The 19,688-nt window shown below is 52.7% G+C and overlaps 7 protein-coding genes across 7 annotated transcripts; 3 read left to right on the forward strand and 4 right to left on the reverse strand.

The window, feature by feature from the left end:
- Positions 1-1,566: 1,566 nt before the first annotated feature.
- On the reverse strand, positions 1,567-3,173 carry PG994_001931 (citrate synthase-like protein; the record flags this gene model as incomplete). Its single annotated transcript, XM_066853340.1, is given in 5 exon segments — positions 1,567-1,731; positions 1,746-2,608; positions 2,663-2,856; positions 2,922-2,986; positions 3,057-3,173. 5 exon segments carry the CDS (start codon positions 3,171-3,173, stop codon positions 1,567-1,569), a joined length of 1,404 nt encoding a protein of 467 aa, XP_066721481.1.
- Positions 3,174-4,133: 960 nt separating this feature from the next.
- On the forward strand, positions 4,134-4,873 carry PG994_001932 (uncharacterized protein; the record flags this gene model as incomplete). Its single annotated transcript, XM_066853341.1, has 2 exons — positions 4,134-4,221; positions 4,290-4,873. The coding sequence occupies 2 exons, from the start codon at positions 4,134-4,136 to the stop codon at positions 4,871-4,873; spliced, it is 672 nt and encodes a 223-aa protein (XP_066721482.1).
- A 976-nt stretch (positions 4,874-5,849) lies between these two features.
- On the forward strand, positions 5,850-8,467 carry PG994_001933 (uncharacterized protein; the record flags this gene model as incomplete). Its single annotated transcript, XM_066853342.1, is given in 8 exon segments — positions 5,850-5,969; positions 6,057-6,302; positions 6,497-6,596; positions 6,689-7,651; positions 7,703-7,736; positions 7,795-7,948; positions 8,013-8,360; positions 8,372-8,467. 8 exon segments carry the CDS (start codon positions 5,850-5,852, stop codon positions 8,465-8,467), a joined length of 2,061 nt encoding a protein of 686 aa, XP_066721483.1.
- Positions 8,468-10,295: 1,828 nt separating this feature from the next.
- Positions 10,296-13,792, reverse strand: PG994_001934 (uncharacterized protein; the record flags this gene model as incomplete). The annotated part of the gene is given in 5 exon segments (XM_066853343.1): positions 10,296-11,259; positions 11,322-11,742; positions 11,899-12,777; positions 12,867-13,341; positions 13,358-13,792. The coding sequence occupies 5 exon segments, from the start codon at positions 13,790-13,792 to the stop codon at positions 10,296-10,298; spliced, it is 3,174 nt and encodes a 1,057-aa protein (XP_066721484.1).
- A 341-nt stretch (positions 13,793-14,133) lies between these two features.
- PG994_001935 (AMP-binding enzyme) lies at positions 14,134-16,382 on the reverse strand (the record flags this gene model as incomplete). The annotated part of the gene is made up of 5 exons (XM_066853344.1): positions 14,134-14,236; positions 14,300-14,839; positions 14,895-15,560; positions 15,620-15,887; positions 15,956-16,382. The coding sequence occupies 5 exons, from the start codon at positions 16,380-16,382 to the stop codon at positions 14,134-14,136; spliced, it is 2,004 nt and encodes a 667-aa protein (XP_066721485.1).
- Positions 16,383-16,952: 570 nt separating this feature from the next.
- PG994_001936 (uncharacterized protein) lies at positions 16,953-17,156 on the reverse strand (the record flags this gene model as incomplete). The annotated part of the gene is made up of 1 exon (XM_066853345.1): positions 16,953-17,156. The coding sequence occupies one exon, from the start codon at positions 17,154-17,156 to the stop codon at positions 16,953-16,955; it is 204 nt and encodes a 67-aa protein (XP_066721486.1).
- A 1,709-nt stretch (positions 17,157-18,865) lies between these two features.
- Positions 18,866-19,546, forward strand: PG994_001937 (uncharacterized protein; the record flags this gene model as incomplete). The annotated part of the gene is made up of 3 exons (XM_066853346.1): positions 18,866-18,944; positions 19,003-19,131; positions 19,227-19,546. The coding sequence occupies 3 exons, from the start codon at positions 18,866-18,868 to the stop codon at positions 19,544-19,546; spliced, it is 528 nt and encodes a 175-aa protein (XP_066721487.1).
- Between the last annotated feature and the right edge of the window lie 142 nt (positions 19,547-19,688).

Below are 19,688 nucleotides of genomic sequence, written 5' to 3' on the forward strand. Positions count from 1 at the left end.
CCACTGTCAAGGCCGGCGGGTTTCGGGCAATATCGGCCGAGGGTGCTCCAGCATCTTACTGTACACCGGCAGCAGCACGTGTAAGAGCCAAGTCCCAGGTCGGCATGACAAAAAAACGCAAGCAAGCCCGAGGTTAATAAGCGCCGAGCGTCAATTGCCAATTGTTCGGATTCGCACCTAACCTACCTTAATCTGCAGCTGATGCTTAGAAGTTTCGTGATCCTAACGGATTGAGTTCGGGTGGGAGTAGAGAGAGAGAGATGGTATTAAAGAGACAGAAAACAGACGGGACAGAGCAGACGCCGGGGGAACACGGGAGACGTTTAGAGGGCAAGCCATAAAAAGGATACGTTGATTGCTCAATTGCTTTGACTTTGATGCTACACCCTACACACACTCCGGGGTCTCTTCCGCTGGGGTTATTCCTCTCAACTTCACTCTCTCAATCTTACGCACCCTCTCAATCTTTCGTCTGTGCAGCTGGCTCAACTGGCTTCTGCCCAATCAACACCACGATTATGTAAACGACCCCGTCCGGGACAAGGCCAGCCACCGCCGGTTCTTGCCCACTATCTCCTGCGCTATCCCACTCGGGTCCAGCTTTTGGCCCATCTTCTGTCACTCGGGGCGTTCCTTCTCACTCTCAACAAAGCCAAGAAAAGCAATAAACCGACAGAACCAGCGACCCACTCAGCCTTTCTTTCTTGTGGCTCTGCATGTTCTGTCCCTTTGCTGATCCCAAAGTCCATAGGGGGGGGGGTATTTGGGGAAAACGCCACCCAACACCGAAATATACGGACTCCGTCCACGTACCCTGACTTCAATCCGCCGGTCATCCTCATTATTTGTTTGCAGCTTTTATATGCCCCGAACACTCCGCCGTTCTTACAATTCACGGAGGTTTATCAAACCCCCAAACAAATGCCCCGACTACTCCGGTCTGACTGTGCAGCATTGGCCCCCACGTTGTAGATTGTGTTGATATCGTTCCCATTGACTGTTGTCTGACCCCTAACCCGTCGTGTCTCGCTTGCTGACTGCTGCTGGCTTATTTTTGAAACTTTCTGCCAGGAGGCCAGGAAGCACGGAACCTTTGTCAGCCAGATCTTGGGTCATGGCCAAGCTCATGGATCTATCTCCCGTCCCAGCCCATGAGTATGAATCTGCCCGGATGATAGATGAGCTAATACGAATACACCCTAATAAGCGCCGCACTCCACCTGCGTATGTCGCAACGGGGTCGGTCTGGGTTGAGTGAGCACAGGACTTGTTAGCAGTCTCAAATGATAGGGTTGAACTAAATTTCGTAGTTTTGCATAGCTTAGTCAAGCCTGTTTAATTCCACAGGTGAGTCGCACTTATTGCACAAGAAATCATCACATCTGATAGAGGCTACATAAAACGTAAACATGGAAATTATTGTACAAATGCAGCTTTTTGTGGTATCATCAGAAGCCCTCTAACACCTCCATATGATACGGCATCTGCCTTTTGTGACAGCCCACTCTACCCGTTTATGCTACTCGGACAAGACAAAAACTCCTAGAATCAAGCGCTGCTCGTCATTTACGCCTTCTTGGCAAGCTCGATCCACTTCTCGGTGGAGAAGGACTTGGGGCGCTCGATAGGAGCACCGACAGCGCGGTCAATGATGAGCTGGGGAAGGACACCAATGGCACGCGAGACACCGAAGAGCACAGTGTAGTAGTTGGCCTCGGTCAGACCGTAGTACTGTAGGAGGACACCGGAGTGGGCATCGACGTTAGGTAGGGGTTCTTGGTCTTGCCGTGCTCAGTAAGGACCTTGGGGGCGATCTTGTAGACCTGGCTGACAAGCTGGAACATGGGGTCGTTGGGCATCTTCTCCTGAGCGAAGACACGCTGGGCCATGTAACGGGGATCCGTCTTACGCAGGACAGCGTGGCCGTAGCCGGGAACAACGCGGCCAGAGTTGAGAGTAGACCAGAGGTAGTCAGTGATAGCCTTGTCGCTCAGGTCATCGCCAACGCTCTTCTTCATCTCGGTAAGCCAGTTGAGGACTTCCTGGTTGGCGAGACCGTGGAGGGGACCAGCCAGACCGTTCAGACCAGCGGACAGAGACAGGAAGGGGGAGCTGAGCGCACTGCCAACCAGGTGAGTGGTGTGAGCGCTGACGTTACCACCTTCGTGATCAGTGTGGATGGTAAGATAAAGACGCATCAGCTCAATGAAGTCGGTGTTCTCGCCGAATCCGAGCTGGTTGGCGAAGTTGAAGGAGTAATCCTTGTCCTTCTGGACAGGGGCGACCTTTCCACCCTTGAAGACGTTCTGGTAGATGCGAGCGGCAATGGTAGGCAGCTTGGCAATCAGGTCCATCGAGTCCTCGAAGGTGTAACCCCAGTAATCCTTCTTGTTTATGCCCTTGGCGTAAGCCTTGGCGAACGAGGAGGTGTGCTCGAGAGCGGTGACAGCGAGGGAGAACTGAGCCATGGGGTGAAGGTCGGTAGGGCAGCGGTCGATGAGCTCCTCGACGAACTTGGGGATGTCGGATCGGGCGGCCCACTCGGCAGAGAGGTCGCGGACCTGCTGCTCAGTAGGGACCTCGCCAGTCAGGAGAAGCCAGAAAAGACCTGGAGACGGGATTTAGCCAATGTCATCTAGAAGCAGCGGTGGATGTTAATTACCTTCGGGCAGAGGCTCCTTGCCACCGGGAGCCTTGGGGAGAAGCTCCTGGCACTCGGGGATAGTCTTGCCGCGGAAGCGGATACCCTCTTCGGAGTCGAGAACCGAACCCTCCCAAACGAGGGCCTTGATGCCTCGAGCACCACCGTAGACCTGGTCGAGAGTGACCTTGTCAATGACCTTTGAGCCATGCTCCCTATAGCTATATGTTATTTTCAAAACTCCACACAAAAGAGTAATCCGTAAACGGGGTCGACCTACTTGCGCAGGGTCTTGATCTCCTCGATCTTCTCGGGCAGAAGCTCAGCGAAGCGCTCCTTCAAGGTCTATAGCAGGTTGTTAGAACATCCAATGGCAAAGGTTGGGAGCTTGACGGGCCGCGGAATCTTTTCATACCTGGGTCTTGGAAGAATAGCATCGCGCCGCGGTGAAAGCAGCATGGCGAGCTGTGAAAGTGGGAGCTCTAGTAGAAGCTCGCAGAGCGGCAGAGCCTAGTCTCAGAGCAGCAGCCATGTTGTGATGTGATGTTTGCGAGTGAAGGAGATGAGGTTCAAGATGGGGTATCAGAAAGGAATGGACGACTGAATACAAGAAGTGAAGAGTTGGCTGACGAAATTTCAGGAAATACCTCAGAACAGCAATGGGTCCGAAGATGTCAGGGATCCGCAATCGGGAATGGATTGGCAATTGGTCGGGTTTTGCAATGAGAGCGAGGTACTTGTACCTACGTGTCGTGTAAGAGAAAGGAAGAAAAAAAAGTTGGCTTCACCTTCCTGGCAGTTAGCTCTATTTTTTCCCTTCTCACACAGCGTCGGGTCCGCCTCGTTGGGACTTGTACGGCTCACCGGAGCCAGTGAACGCCATTTGCCCACGGCTATGTATTGCTCTCCCCAATTCCCCACTGAATAACCCCATTAGGCATTCTCAAATCACACTGGACGCTGCTAAACCCGAAGAAACCACCTTTTTTCCGACGCTGCTGCCGGGCAAGCCAGCTTGGACTGACGTCAATTGCGGTAGGTGACAGCACAACAAGCAACTTGGGGTTGAGCTCCGTCTTGCGTGTAACGAGACTGGAGTTTTGAAAGAGTGCAAAGTCAATGCTTCCTACGGCGTGCTGGAGTTTGATATGTATGTGTATGTATTACATTTTCCTTTTTTCCCGTTTTATTTTAAGATATTGGGAATCGTCTTGTCTGAGAGCACTGGCCTCGCGTTCACTCGCTCTTATCGTTGTACCATTGAATGCCAGGATGCATTGCATGTCTGCATGTGGACAAAAAGAGAAATAGATAGAGAAGATCTTCAACCACGATTAAACACCATCGATGCAGATACTTTCGGTTACTATGTAGGTGTTCTCAGCCCAATCGATCGTCCCTAATAAGTAGCGCAATCCTACTAAGATGTTAACCATCAAATATCCCCGAGGGCTTGGGCTGGGGCTGGGGCTGAAAAGGTGCAAGCGCAGTAATGTTGTGCGGCGTGCCCCAAAAAGCTCAAACCCGGGCAGTCTTCCGAAGTTCTTCAGTTGTGGGCGGACGCCAGGGGAAAGTCCGGCGTCGGACAAGGATCCATTCAGCTGTTCTTTCTCCTTTTTTTTCTCTCTCTTTTTTTTTTTAATAAGAGAAGATGCCTTGCCTGATGCCTTGCCTGATGCCTTGCCTGATGCCTTGCCTGATGCCTTGCCTGATGCCTTGCCTGATGCCTTGCCTGATGCCTTGCCTGATGCCTTGCCTGATGCCTTGCCTGATGCCTTGCCTGATGCCTTGCCTGATGCCTTGCCTGATGCCTTGCCTGATGCCTTGCCTGATGCCTTGCCTGATGCCTTGCCTGATGCCTTGCCTGATGCCTTGCCTGATGCCTTGCCTGATGCCTTGCCTGATGCCTTGCCTGATGCCTTGCCTGATGCCTTGCCTGATGCCTTGCCTGATGCCTTGCCTGATGCCTTGCCTGATGCCTTGCCTGATGCCTTGCCTGATGCCTTGCCTGATGCCTTGCCTGATGCCTTGCCTGATGCCTTGCCTGATGCCTTGCCTGATGCCTTGCCTGATGCCTTGCCTGATGCCTTGCCTGATGCCTTGCCTGATGCCTTGCCTGATGCCTTGCCTGATGCCTTGCCTGATGCCTTGCCTGATGTTGCAGCCAGATATGGTCATCACTTCAGGATAGAGAAGGAATTGGAAGTGTCAAAGCATGGTATACAATCTTGATGTAGGCACAGCTTCATTCAATGAGAAGATTACGTAGATACCTAGGTACATGTAGGTTAGAAGGCATTATGTAATGGACAAGTGCAACCCACCTTTTTAGGTAGGCTACTCAAGCCTGATGTGCTTTAGCTTATTAGGTCGGACCCAGGCAGTTCCGTCTCGTAGAAAAACTGCGGCATAGCGAAACCTTCAGGCTTACTTTCCCGAGGTTCTCAAAGGTGTAGTGCCGAGGGAAAATGAAAGGCCCCTCCCGACACCCCCCTACCTAGAAAATCCTGCACAGGCACACCTCACACTAAAGCCCAGCAGCCCGGCGACTTTTCTCCCTCTTCTGCGACTACGTTGAAACAACCCTTTCTCCTCCAACTTACCAACATCATCACCCAAAAACCGACCAACTCAACTCAGCATCACCATATACAAAGTAGCCTTCTCCGAATAACCCAGGACCCGACCACTCTGGTGTCGCAAGGCCCAACTGCTACTGATATCTGAATTAAAAAAGGCAACCTAGGCTTCCCGCTGATCGCGGGGCGCACTTCACTCACGTTCCTCTCGTGGTCGTAAATCTCAACAGCCGTCGGAGGCACCAGCTTCCCTCATTCATTTTCCCACCTGCGAATCACATCGTGTTGCGTCGCATTGCACCAGAGCGCAATTCCATCCTACTCACTCAAGACATTGTACATCTGACCTTAAAATCTCCATCAGAAACGCAATCCGCTGAAAAGGTCTGAATTGTTGACTGGAAAACCTGGCCGTAGCATTAAAACGCGACCCTCAGTTCACTACCTAGTCAGCCACCACAAGGGGCAATCCCTTCTCGTACTTGGTGATTGTTGAGGATAGAAGCGTCCCACCTGGTCGCACTTTGGTCACTTGCCTATTCCTCAGCAACTGCGGGTAGTCGTGTCCAAATCTGTGCATACACCAAAAGTCACCACTATATATCCTGGTTGCTCCAACGGAAATAAACATGTCGTCACCAGTAGCAGAGCTTGAGGCTGGCTTGAATGTCATGCTGGGCCTGAAGCCTCCTGGAGTCTCTGGATCTCAGATCAAGAACCTCACAGCGCTATGCGTCGATAACGTCCAGGTTGGTCATGCCTCTGCTAGAAGTCATCTCGACACTATGCTCTGTCTATCTAGACTGTATTTACTGACCTCCCCGCGCCACTTCTAGTCCGAGTCTGTCTTGATTCAGAAGATTTTTACTCACTTCAAGAAAACACCCGGAACTCACAAGCTAGGCGTGCTGTACGTCGTAGACGCTGTAACTCGTCGTTGGGTTGAACATGCCAAGCAACAAGGCCAGCCCATCAATAGCTCCGCAACAGACGGGACCTACGCCGCCGGCGTGCATAGAGTAACCGAACTGATTCCCGTCTTGATGAATGACATTCTTTCGTCCGCCCCAGCAGAACAAAAGGTACGCTATTCATATATACATCCGTCGCAACTCGCGCGTAGTTTCGGCAGCAGACTTGGTTGTAGAGACACCTCTGCTTTCCTGCTCTACAAAGGAGTTTTGTCACCTCGGAAAGCTATTCGCATCTACTGCCTCTATCTAGCGACTGGGTCCGAATCGTTGATGACTTGTACGTGTCTGACTTGTTTTTGCAGGAGAAAATTAAGAAGCTCGTTGATATCTGGGAGAAAGGACAGACTTTCCCACCGTCCCTGATTGAGTCATTCAAGCAGAAGCTTAACACGCCTACACTTAGTATGTTGCCCAGTTCCATTACCGTCTTGAGACGCGGAGTCCATCATACCCTTTGTCGACGTTGGGTATCTAACCATGTATAAATCGAACAGAAGAGTCGACAACTCCTGTAGGCACACCTCCTCCTGGCCCCGGTCTTCCAGGCCTGCCGGGCTTCAATGGAGCTAACAACCCCAAGCCGGCGACCACGGAGGCTCCCAACGCCATTATGGAGGCACTTGCGAACATCGCCCGCCAGAACACCTCTGTACCCCCCAGCAACAACGGGTTCCCCATGCCGGATCATTCGTATAGTGCGCCAGCACCCCAGAGCGTTCAAGCTCCACCGCTGTCCCTTCCCCTAACTCAGGGCCAGCCTCCTGCCTTCCCGTACTCCGCAGCGCAGCCGCCTGTAAACCCCTCTGTGATGCCATTTGCGTATCCTCCGCAGGCTACCCTGCCTAGACAAGTACCTACTGTACCTGTGACTGCAAGTAGTCAACCCAATGGGTTCCCCGGTGCACCTGCAAACCCTATGGCACCACCTGTGCCTGGCCTGGACCCTGCCGTTGCGCAGCAGGTACAGCTGATAAAGCTCTTGATTGATCAGGGCATTTCTCATGATAAGATCCCGGCCCTCTTAGCTACGATGCAGGGCGGCTTGCAAGCCATGCCCCCTGCTGGTGGTATGGCAGCGGCAGCTCCTGCTCAAGCTCCGTACGGTGGTGTAGGCGCATGGCCGCAAGCTGGTCCCAGACCAGATGAATCACGTGACCGCTTTGATTATGGCGCGAGATCCCCCAACAACAGGTATCACAACCGATCACGCTCTCGGTCGCCAAGGCGATGGAATGCCCGTGACTCACCTCGTGGACGTAATGACCGTACTTTTGGCAGCTATGGCCATGATTCGCCGGCTCGCGGACATATGGAGGAGGACCGCCGAGGCCGAGGCCCGGATTACCGGCAGCGAAGCCCCCCACGTCGCGGCCACAGCCCGCAACCTCCTTTTGACCGGGACCCCCAAGTCAAGTGGGTTGATTTCGATCAAAGCATTCCTGCAGGACACATCAAAGGTATGCTGTTTGTTAGGCGTAGTTGGTCAGCAGTTTACTGACATTTTACAGTTCTTAGCAGGACACTCTTTGTTGGTGGAGTCACGTAAGTTGAAGACCCTATCCCTGGGCGTTCTTGCACCCGACTAACAACCTTGATACAGATGCTCGGAAGCCGAACTCCGCAGCCTCTTCAGCCAGCAGGGTCAAGTCCAGACTTGTATCGTAAACAAGGACAAGAGACATGCTTTTGTCAAGATGATGACTCGCCGAGATGCAGTTGCTGCCAAGGAGGCAATGGAGAGCAGTCAATACCGGGTAAGTGAGGAGAGGGCTATTGTTGCCATGTGCCGCTGGGTGATCTGCAGCTAACTTGTCCAAGACGCGCTGGGGTGTAGGATTTGGTCCTCGTGACTGCAGTGACTACTCGACGGGCGTCAGCGTAATTCCGATCAACAAGCTCACCGAGGCCGATCGTAAATGGATGTTGTCGGCAGAGTACGGTGGCAGTGGCGGCCGGCCCATCGAGTCTGGAATGGTCGTCGAGGAACCGGACATTGAGATTGGAGCTGGAGTGTCCAGCAAGGCCATCAGCCGGCGGATGCAGACGGACAAAGGGGACGCCATGGCCCCAAATCCAGCCGCGGAGGTGATGATGATGACACGAATCTGGCGCGCTGGAGGCGCAACAAGGACCGCCGAGATGACCGGCCCGAGGACAAGGGCCTTGGTATGAAACAGGACCCCGACGTACCTCAGTTCCCCTATGGACTTGCCACGGGCCCCAACGGCATGCCCGTGTTCCCACCTGGCTTTACATTCCCGGCTCCTCAGTAGACACGGACGGGATGGCAAGTTTCTAATTGTATACCCAGGCAGGGCGACGTAGTATGCGCTGTCGTATTTTCGGTTTGATTTCCCGGCACAGCATAGCATGGAGTGGCGTTGTGGCGCATGGTTCACGAGGTACCGAGCAGTCATTGCTGATAAGCTCTGGATTGTTTTACGAGGCAGCACAGCACGTATTGTATTAGTTGGCGAGGCACCTAGGCAAGTCCAATGGTTTCCTCGATCGTCGAGGCGGACATGACGAAGCAGTCGACGGGCACATGGATATAGGTCCCGGAGAGAGATAGTCATGACTACTACCACCAAAATAATGATGCCAATACTTGCCATGGCATCAGCCAGTTCATGTTCGGTCAGTGAAATCGCGTAGCTCCCCGCAGAAGCCCCATCAAGAAGCATAAACTGGGGACACGTACAGCACGGCACAGGTACAGTAGACGATACTGTGCTCTCCAGGTCTCCACACAGTTTGTAGGAATATGGATGGGGGTGGGCCAGTTCTGCCCAGGACAAGGCACAAGGTTTAGGCAGGGTAGGAGGGATTCTGGGTCTGTTGACTAAGGTTGTAGTTGGTAGTCTGCTCGGCTAGTTGCAGGAATTCCTGCAGGCTTTCATGATTGGCAATTTCAGGCACATATTGGTCGATCAGGGCTACTCCGCACTACTACTGCTTATAGTAGCAATCGTCCATCCACCGCTACTTGATGAATTATTGGCCCAAGGAGGTGAAAGAGTATCTCTCGCATATCACGGGCTATTATGTAAGTTGCGAGTAACCGACTATCCCCATTTCTCCATGGCGAGAGAGAGAGAGAGCAGCTACCAACTACGTAATGGCCGAGATGATTTGACTACATACTCCAGGGTCGCTTTCCGGCTCTTGTCGCGTCACATGTCGGTCGGTCTGGGGAACATCTTTCGGTCAGATAAATAAGGTGAGAAAGGAAAGTGGAATGTCCACCAGCAGGCCGAAGCGTTCCGATGGCAGACCCCATACATGTGCACTTTGCCAATAGGCCCGACTCACCCACGGGGGATTTCTGTCTGGGCGTTTGTCATCACGATTGTCAACTTCACCTACTTCTCTGTTACACAGCAACCAGGCAATTTGCCTCGCCTTGCCGCGGTTAGCTGGCACGGCGACATCTTGTTTCTTCTTCACCTCGTCTCTTGGCGGTCGTGAATCCATCATGAAATAGAACTCTATAGTAACCCAGCCCTATTATGGACACTTCTTGACTTCGTAAATTATCACCTACCTACTTACTGTACTTGTATCGCCTCAAATTTCATCTATGGCCAGGCCGTTCTAGACTTTCCCGGCAGACACTACGATAATATCTTCCATCGTTTCTAGTTCTGGGCGCCCGCCAGGACACACGAGATCGGGCTTAGTAAGTTAAGTAGTTGCACTCCATTGGGATAGATTATATCATTTGAGACCGACAACGATCATCCCTCTTCGCTACGATAGTTCGCGTCCACCCAACGACACGCGAGTCAAAGCCGGCCCGCTCGCTAGTGACCTCGTGAACTAGACCCCTGATGCCTGGCTAATCCATCCACGAGTGTCTTCCAATATGATGATATGCCTGTCCTCTTGTCTTAGGTAGACGACATCGTCCTTCGATATAGGAATGGGGAAATCAAGTAATAAAAGCAAAGGTGTCAAAGTTGTAGTGGCTGTAGCTGTACTACACGCCATGCTGTATGGGTATTGAATGGCTATTCTCTTGCGTGCATGCGCTCTGTCATTATCTGCGCTCAAATACAAATACTGCTCCCTCATGGGGAAATGCTCGCTCGCTCGCATACTTCATACAGGGTCCTCGACGGGATCTTCAACGGCTTCATCGTCGTCCTCGTACATCAAGTCAAAGTCCGGCTCCGTCATGTCGAGTTCGGACTTGTTCTCTGCCTCGAGCTTCTCGATATTTAGGTCTAATAAGCCATTTTGCCAATGAGCTTCACGGGTAGCTGCGAAGGAAGAGTAGTCCTGCCTAATACCCCCTAGCCGGGCAATGCTTAGATGTCTTTCAGCTCCTAGCTGCTGTGCCAACAACAAGTTACTGTCGCTCTCTTGCTGCTTGCGCTCGACCTCCTCCAGGAGCGGCTGACTCGGGTCGCCGTCCACGTGGGCCTCGGCGCGGTAGAAGCCACATGCCGCGTAGTTCGGGCCCTGGACCACGCCGATAGTAGGGTCAGGGTGCAAGCGTAACACTTGTTGCTCGAGGTATTGGTTTCTGTTCACCTTCGCCTCGGTATGCGAAGGATCCGCTAAGGGTGGCGGCGGGACCTCTGCGTGCGGTATGAACGGCCGCGGTCGACGGATATTCTTCTGCTGTCCAGAAAGCTGCACGCTCCAGAGACCCGTCGTCGCCGGCGCGATAGGATCTACCTCTACTCTTTCTCCCTCGTCGAGACTTAATAGGTAGACCCGACCACTGCCATCACCCACCGCAAGCTGTGTCTGATCAGGGGGAAAAGCGCCGAATGTGATAGGCCCGGCGCACTCGATAAGATCTCTTACCAGGATGGCTCCCCCGTGGCGGATATCCCAGACCTTCACTACTCCGTCCGAGGAGCCAGTGTATAGTCGGTCTGTCGTAGAAGCCCACTCCACGAATTTGACACCCACGTCCTCCCTCTCCCTATCCCCAAAGAGCTCCTCCACGGGCTCGCCGTGAGTTAGGACGCATATCGGTCTGTCAGTGCCAGCCGAATCCCAGACGTAGACGTTGCCATCTGTGCAGCCGGCGGCCACATACATATATGCAAAACTATTTTGCCTGTGCGGGACGTTAGCGATACAATACAAAACAGAGGGCGTCAAAATACAAACCTGATAATCAGCTCATTGATATCCATAGCTCGGCAGTCCAGTACCTTTATAGAGGTGTACTGACCGTCGCTGTTCTCCTCGAAAATGCGAATTTGCGTCTTGACATCGCCTTCGATTCTTTCGATTCCGACTCCTTTCGACGTGGCCGCCGCGAAACAGTTCTTCGAAGGGTGCCATGCCACTTCGAAGACATTCTGGGTGGCAGCGCTGTTCACGCTAACCTGTCGCTTCTCCAGCGTATCCCACAAGCACAGCTCGCCGCTGTTCTGTTTCTCCTCGGGTATATCCTCCTCATGATCCGTCAGGCTTCTGGGCGAGTATCCGATTAGGAGTAGATGTTGCACTCCCGGCGCAAGACCCCATCGGATGGCCGCCGGGAAATAAGCCCACTTATTAGAAGGCACATAATCTTCGTCGTGCACTTTCGTGCAAGAGTATGAGTCGTAGGCATGATGAACACGTCCTGTCCTCGAGTCCACGCATATTTATAAACGCGTACAGCGTCTGTTGCAACATCAGCCCCTGTAGCTACCATGCTAACCCTAACCGCACGATCGCCAACATCAGGGATATTGACCGTTTTTTTTGTGTTTCGAGGCCAGAACAAAATTGACGCGGCCGCTATGTCCCCATGTATCCACGGCTTCCACGGAATCGTCATGGACCTTCCAGACCTTGACGGTTTTGTCGAAACTCGAAGTGAAAGCCAAATCATTGTGTATGTCGTAATCTGATGACACCACGGATGTGTATAACCAGGGGTCTTGGCTCTCAATCATGGATTCCAAGGAGTTATCACCCGTACTCACCACCGGCCGCGGGATACGGTGATCCGGAAACGCCCGCAAGGTTCCTTTCGATGATCCTAGCAGGAGATTTCCGGGTTTGTTGTATTGCTGGTTATGGGAATCTGAATGAGTGGTAGTGCCACAGATGAACCGGTCTCTTGAAGAGATCCAGCTGAGAGTCATGATGTCTCCCGCGCAGTTCGTCCACTCAACGCGCGGTTCGAAAGAGTCCTCTCGATTCGCCGCGAAGGCAGTCCGCAGGTTCTCGTACCTTCGCATCGCACCCGCACCAAAAGGTCGGCGTCCTGTGATCTCACGTGCGTACAGGAGAGATGGAACTACGGAAGTGCGCCGGAAGTCATCATGGGTATCCGTGTCATCGCGACGGATGGACATGACCTGCGAAGACGATGTATTTACTCGGCGGAAGTAAAGATCAGTCACGAAGTTTCTTAGGTCATCCGTCGATCTGTTCATCAGGACGTCCGGAGGTCTCTCTGGCGCGAAGGAGATATACGAAGCTCCGTGGGCCTCAAAGAGCAGATTAAGCTGCTTATACTTCCGGGCTTTCTTGAGTAGGTGGCGTAGGTCTTCCAGAGCATCCCGTGATGAAGCCGTAAGGCTGCCAAAAAGAGATCGGGCCACTTTCTGGACGTACTCGATCTGGGCTGGGTAAAGTCTACATGAACCACGAGTGGCTCCTCCGGAAGACTGGGACTGGGCAATCTTGTCAGCTTCCCATGGTAACCAAGCAGACCTTCTCTCTCGGCCAACAGAAGGTATGGTCGCTCCCGCAAGCCAAACCACGTATTATGCTGCTTCTCCGGACTGGGTTTCTTCAAAGGATCAACCGCCTTGCCAGACTGCCATTGCTTGGCCTTGAGCCGGGCTCGAACTCTCTGTGGGGTGATTGGTTCCTTCTTGGGCTTTTGTAGCGGTGCTGAGGGCTCGTAATATATGTCGGACGAGGCTTCCAGCCGTTCGTGGTTGTCGTTGGCGTAGTTATCGTAATATGAGTGGGCTCCGGCTTCAGCAGAGGCGCCGAAGGACCGGCCGTTTGCAGCTAGTTGCTCTTCCTGTTCGATCGAGGGTAGGAAAGCTGTCGCGACGCCGCAATTGGCTTTGGGGACGATCGAAAGCGCGGGTGCTTTCCTCTGTGATATGATCAGTACGCGGGCCCAATGCAAACGAATGGCACAGACCAACCTCAAGTTCTTCTTGTACGAGACGCTCTGCCGATACTCGTACATGATCTTCGAAGTCCGGGAACAGGCGGCCGCGATTTTGAGTATAATTACGCTCGAAAGCCTTGTCTTGCTTCACGATCTTGTCGAATATGGCCTCGTCTAGTTCCTTCCGCTCCTGGTTGCTGTAGTCGTAGGCGCGTAGCTGGGTAAGGGCCCGTTCTATATGTGGAAATACTTGCGTCTCTAGGCATCTCTTCAGTTGCAAATTCGGGTCAACATCAGTCCTCCTTCGTTTCGCTGGACGCTGTTCCTGATGCGGCGCGTGTCGAGACGCGTCGCGGGGAGACGGGAAGTGGTTGCTTCCAAAGATGTGGCGCACGTCGGGGGAGTTGCCATTTAATGATCCGCGCTGCATACGCTGCTGCTCATCATTATTAAAATCGTCGTCGTCGTCTACCGTTAAGTCGACCAAGTTTGCAGATGTCGTCCGCATCATGGTTACACATCGTAATCAGTAGTAGTAGGTGGCTCTCTAGGGTAACTAAGGGATGTAATTTTAAATTCGAAGTTGTTTATTTAAAAAACACGCTAGCTTTTTAAAAATTAAATTTTTAAAAGAGAAACTTTAAATTATATTATAATTTAAAATAATTTAAATATAATATATTTATATTTATAGTTATATTATAATTTATACTTTTAATATATTTAATATTTAGTAAAAAACTTCTTTAATTAAATTCATTTAAGCAATTACACTTAGCGAAAAGGAATAGATTTTAATAGATTCTAAAAAGCCTTCCTGCCACAATCTTCTTATATATACAAGTGGTAGTCCTACAGTCTTGCTTTGATCGGGTTCTCAGCATTGATCTCAGCATACATGCGGTCGATCTCGGCCCGGTACTTCTTGGAAGTCTGGGGTCTTTTAAGTTTGAGACTACTAGGACGTTAGCACTGTTTTCAGGTCAAAAATGGAGGGGTATCGTTTTAGGGGACTTACGTGTGTGTGAAGAGACCGTTCTCGATGGAGAAGGGTTCAATCTCCAACACAGCCTTGACTATCCGCTCATACCCGTTGAATTTGGCCTTCTTTGCAATACCGTCGAGATGCTTCACAAAGGCCTTGACCACCCTTGGGTCTTGGCAAGCAACCTTCACCGCCGCCAGATCATCGGGGGAGATTGTATTCTTGACAATCTTGCTGGCAAACGGTGCAAAGGTGGCAGGGTCAACTCCGAAGACACCGACCAGAGTGGACTGGGTAGAGTCGCCATGGACGAATGCCATGGTCATAAGATTTGAGTTTGCCATCAAGGAGTTCTCCAAGCGTTCGGGTGAGACGTATTCGCCATGTGCAAGCTTGAGCACGTTCTTCTTGCGGTCGATGATCTTGATGCGGCCCATGTCGTCAATCTCGGCAACGTCGCCAGTATGGAACCACCCATCAGCGTCTTTGGCTTTTTGGGTTTCTTCTTCGTTCTTGTAATACTCGCGGAAGATGCAAGGCCCTCTCAGGCAGAGCTCGCCCCTCGGTAGAGGCCTGTCAGTGACATGGTAGTCCAGGTCGGGAATGGATTCCAAGCAGATTTCCACACAGGCAGCAGGGGGCGCCAATGTTTCCTGTGCTGAAGTCGCCACGCTGTTGGAAGGATGCCACCGCGTACGACTCGGTCAAACCGTAACCCTGAGTGAAGAAGTTGCCGAAGGCAGCCCGCAAGAACTCGTGGACGGCGGGGTCCAACGGGGCACTGCCGCTAACCATCGAGTGGGCCCGGTCCAGGCCGACAGCCGCACGGACTTTGGGTGTCCAAAACCGGTCGTACAGAAGGTGGGTGTTGTACGCCTGGCCGGGTGGAAGCCTCATGCTGACTTTCTTGGCATCAATGACTCGGCGCGAGAGCGCGCCCTTGAAGCCATCTGCCTCCACCGTTTGCGCCTTAATGCCAGCAGCGATACGATTGTATAAGCGCGGCACCGAAATGAAGCCCGACGGCTTCAAGATCTTCAAGTCGTCCACCAAGCCAAGCATATCTCCGTGAAAGAAACCCAACGCGGCACCTTCGGCAAAAGCCGACTGGTCGACCATCCGCCCGTAAATGTGGGCCAATGGTAGATACGACATAGACGAATCCTTGTGAGACATGTTGCCCGAGGTACGTGACGAGCTCACGGCTGCCAAACAGTTTCTATGTGTCAGGACAACACCTTTGGGGTCACCGGTAGTGCCGGATGTGTAGTTGATCGTGAGGACATCTTCGGGACTGGGAGCTCTGTAGGGAGTGCCGCCTTTTTGCCAGCTTCCTCAACGCCCTCCATGGACCAGATCTGGACACCATGTTGGGCGGCGATTTTGTTGAGCAGAGCCAACTTGGTGTAGGCTTCTGGTTCACCGGCATCTAGAGGGTCCACGCAGACGATAAGCTTCAAGTCGGGAAGCCGGGGCAGAACCGCGAGAAGGGTCGGGATATGAGGCAAAGAAGTAACAATGCAGGCGAGTTCGGCATGCTTGATGATATACTCGGACGCATCAGGGCCAAGAGTTTCGTAGAGTGATACAGTATACAGCGATTGGCCGGCCAAGGCAATGTCTAGAGTATGTCAGTAACCTACAGTGCGTAAGATGGACCCCCATCAGACTGGGACAGGACTCGCTCACCAGTAATCTGCCATTCAGCCCGGTTTTGGCACCACAGCCCAACTCCGAACTTGTCGGCAGTTATGCCAGCTTTCCGGTGCAGGGAGAGAATACCGGAGCCGAAGTTCTTGCATCGCTCTGCCACTTCTTCATATGTTTGCCACACGTACTTGTTCTCCCAGATCTTGGTGGCCGGGTTCCAGGGGCGGGTACCCAGGCATCTGTTACCTGGGAAGCGCTGTGCCGAGTCCTGGAAGAGTTCATGGAACGTGCGAACATTGGGATCGAATGTTTCGAGCAAGGGGCTGTCTCTGAAGCGCCAATGACGATAGATTGCAGTGCGGCCTTCAGTCTCGGTACCAGGAACCGGGACACCATAAGGGGAGCCGGCTGGGGGTGGGACGGCCAATTGATCGATACGCGCCTTCACCTCGTGATTGGGGGCCATTTTGGTGGTTGGCTGGGTTCAAGCAAACCTGCAAACAGCTTCGACGATTCAGGCAAAATTCGCAGTTGGTTGGGGTCACCGAACTGATAGGGAGACGCGTTAATGTGCTGTGCTACGGGCAATATCGCGCGCGGGAATGCAGGCTGACGTCTTGACGCCTGGACTGGGTTAATCGATAAGGAGTTGGAGGCGCAATGATGAAACAGCTCCGGCAGGCCAGCGCCGATGTCGCGACTGCAATGGAATGGTTGGAAGGCCTACTGAACGTATATCGTCACCCGAAGAATCACAAGGGGTTCTTGTTGTTGACAGGTATGATGAGATGAAAGAATAACTAATATTTTTGCTATGCGGGATACTATGTTTGGAGGGTGTGAAGTAAGTTCTTTGGGGATAGGAGCCAGCTACCTCATCGTACCAGACATAGCCGACTAGCTCCACCGTTGCCGAGGCGTTCGGCGCTCGTGAAAGACCACCAAGCCATTTGCTGTCAGCGGGTCACGCCCCCTTTCAAAAGCCGCATGTTCGCTCGACTCATTAATCTCCGCCATGCGATTGGATGGTTCGAGGTCAGCGGGGTTTATGACCAGCCCAGCAGAACTCGGGGAAGGTATATGCGGCATGCCCAGAAGACGCGGGCGCCGTCTGAGGAAGCTGTGCAATTGGGCTTTGCGATGGCGTCACGTGCCAATTAGAATCCTCAATGGGCACGTCCATACGCGCATAATCTGTATCGAAACATTTGGCCTTCCAAGCAGCAGCGTCCTCCTCCATTCTCTAATTTCACTGACGCCCTTCGCCAAGTCGGGGCATGATCTCAATCAGTCATAACGTTACCGCGATAGTGACGCGCTTAACTAGAGAAGGTCGGCTCTACTGACTCAACTAACTCGACCAACCTGTGTACAGGGTAGAGGGAGCCGAAGAATATCTTGCATACCCCACGCTCCGGCCTCCGGAATATATTCGATGAAGCTTATTTCATGCCCGAGTTTCTGGCCGTTTGGACGACGGGACTTTTCCACTACTAATAAGTCGTGACTATTGTCCTCGTGCTCGTTGCCAAGTCTGCTTGTTCTCGTGTCTTCAACGGTCTTCCCAGTTCTAGAACTCGGGCCTGGCAGCAGCAGTCACGCAGTCCATTTTGCGATGGCGATGCTACCGAATACTACACGCTAGCATTTTCAGGGTTCGCTTCCAGATCTAGGGGGCGTCCCAAAAACCCACACTTCTTGTTTCGGCTGAGGGAACTCGGGCCCCCGGCAGCCAAGCCATCTCAAAAGGCTTTCTGATACCGTCCCAAGACTTTACCAAGACTTCTCCAACCCCATTAGGCCCCGGGGCCTCTTCCCAGAGCGACCTTGACAGAGGAGTGTCAGCGGTGCCAGGTCCTTATTTTTCATCGCTGCAGTGAACGCACGGGATGCTGTTTCAATTGATGGTTTCTTGTTGCATCCAATCTCTCTTTTCTTGTCTAATTCTGTCTAATTCTGGGCAAATGCTGGCTTGCCAAGACAGCGGTCTTACGGACTCCGGCTCCCCTAGGCTTCTTCAAGAATTAGAAGAAACAAATGACATTGATGTTTGAAACAGACGACTGGCTACAGCCTACAACCACTCGAAGCGGAGAGACAGAAAGAAGAAGAAAAACCAGAATAGAACGCCCCGTCTGAAATTTGTGTCAGTCCATATAGATTTGGATGCGACGATGCTTGGGGGTCCCGTCCACGTTCTATGAGAGTCTCTGTCCTCGTCGGGATTCTTCAGCGCAGGCTGAGCTCTCCAGATAGGCTTGGTCATCTGACGTGACTCGTCTCTTGGTCTCCTTCTCTCTGCTATCCTATCGTTCATCTAACCGCCCGGCACTCCGACCAGTTGGATCGGTAAATATGTTTGGGTGCAATATTTCAATATGCTGCTAATCAAAGGAAACCAGACATCTTTTTTTTACCAGTGCTAGTATTTGCCGAGGCCAAGGTCTTCCTAGACCGGCATGGCCAGCAATCTGCCCTTGCATTGACGTGATTGGATCTAGCACGTAGCATCGACATCCGTGCATGGTGGCATCCCATGTACGGCACGTTTCAGATGGATTTCAGAGGTGTGCATCACCGCATAGGTTAGCAAGTTGATCGCCTTGGCGTTGGACAGGATACCCCAGCCTCTTGTTTCTATACGGTGATGCTTTAGCTGTCGCGACGTCCGCGGCGCATAAAGTGGGATCATTTCTTCTACTCCCTCTAAGCCTCCCCTCCTATCCTTCTCTCCTATCATGCCTGGTGCCGTTATTCTCTTCTAAAACTGTGTGTGTGTGTGTGTTCATAATTCTCTATTTGCTCAGCTAGACGCTTCAACTACATTACATTCTTTACTCTCCTCAACCATCGAACTGCCACCACTATACGAAAAAGTTGTTTTGCATGACTTCCCACCTCGACTCCCGCTTCCCTAACCGACAATCCGCATTGTCTCGCTCATCCAGCATGCCTTCAATGATCGTCTTGGGCCTGCGAGCTGCCCAGCTCGTCTTTGCCATCATCATCATGGGTCTTTCAGCCTATGGTTAGTAGTACCTGGACTCAGCATAGTCCGGATAAGACGACTAACATGAAGTTTCTAGTTGCCAACTGGTACAACGTTGACACCTTGACCACCTCCCCATCCCAGATCAACTGGCTGCTGTTTGTTTCCATCTACACCATACTCTCAGTCGCCTACCTCGAACTGGCCCCGAGATTCATGCCAAGAGGTACGTCAGACAAAAACTAAACTGTTATGACTCGAGAGAACGGGAATAGGAAAGAGGAAGAAACGACGGGGTTCTTTACTGACACGCGGGGATAGCTGCTCACCCTTACGCCACGATCGCCCTCGAGCTCACCAACATGCTCTTCTACTTCGCCGGCTTCGTCGCCCTGGCCGTCTTCATCTCCAAGCTGCTCTTCTGCCGCGGCACCGTGTGCGGGGCCGCCCGCGCCGACGTGGTGTTCGGGGCGTTCGAGTTCGCGCTGTGGGTCGGTAGCGCCGCCTTCCTGGCCAAGGACGTGGTCAAGTCGGGGTTCCGCGGAGGCCTCAAGTTGGGGGGCTCGGGCGCGTCCGGCTCGGCGGCGACGTCGTCAGCCCCCCAGTCCGGCCCGCAAATGAAGGAGTCCCAGCTCGCCTAAGCGTGCCCGTCGTCCAGCTGCCCCGCCTGACCACCAACGGCTTCGCCGTCCGCCGCAACAGCACCAACTCGCCTATGACCTACTCGGCCTACACCGAGATCCCCCTCAGCCCCTACGTCTACCGGCCGTCCCTCGACGGCGA

The sequence above is a fragment of the Apiospora phragmitis genome (assembly GCF_038363925.1).
Source record: "Apiospora phragmitis strain CBS 135458 chromosome Unknown utg000002l:1.0-5516284.0:1.0-5523493.0, whole genome shotgun sequence".
In the NCBI taxonomy this organism is placed as follows: domain Eukaryota; kingdom Fungi; phylum Ascomycota; class Sordariomycetes; order Amphisphaeriales; family Apiosporaceae; genus Apiospora; species Apiospora phragmitis.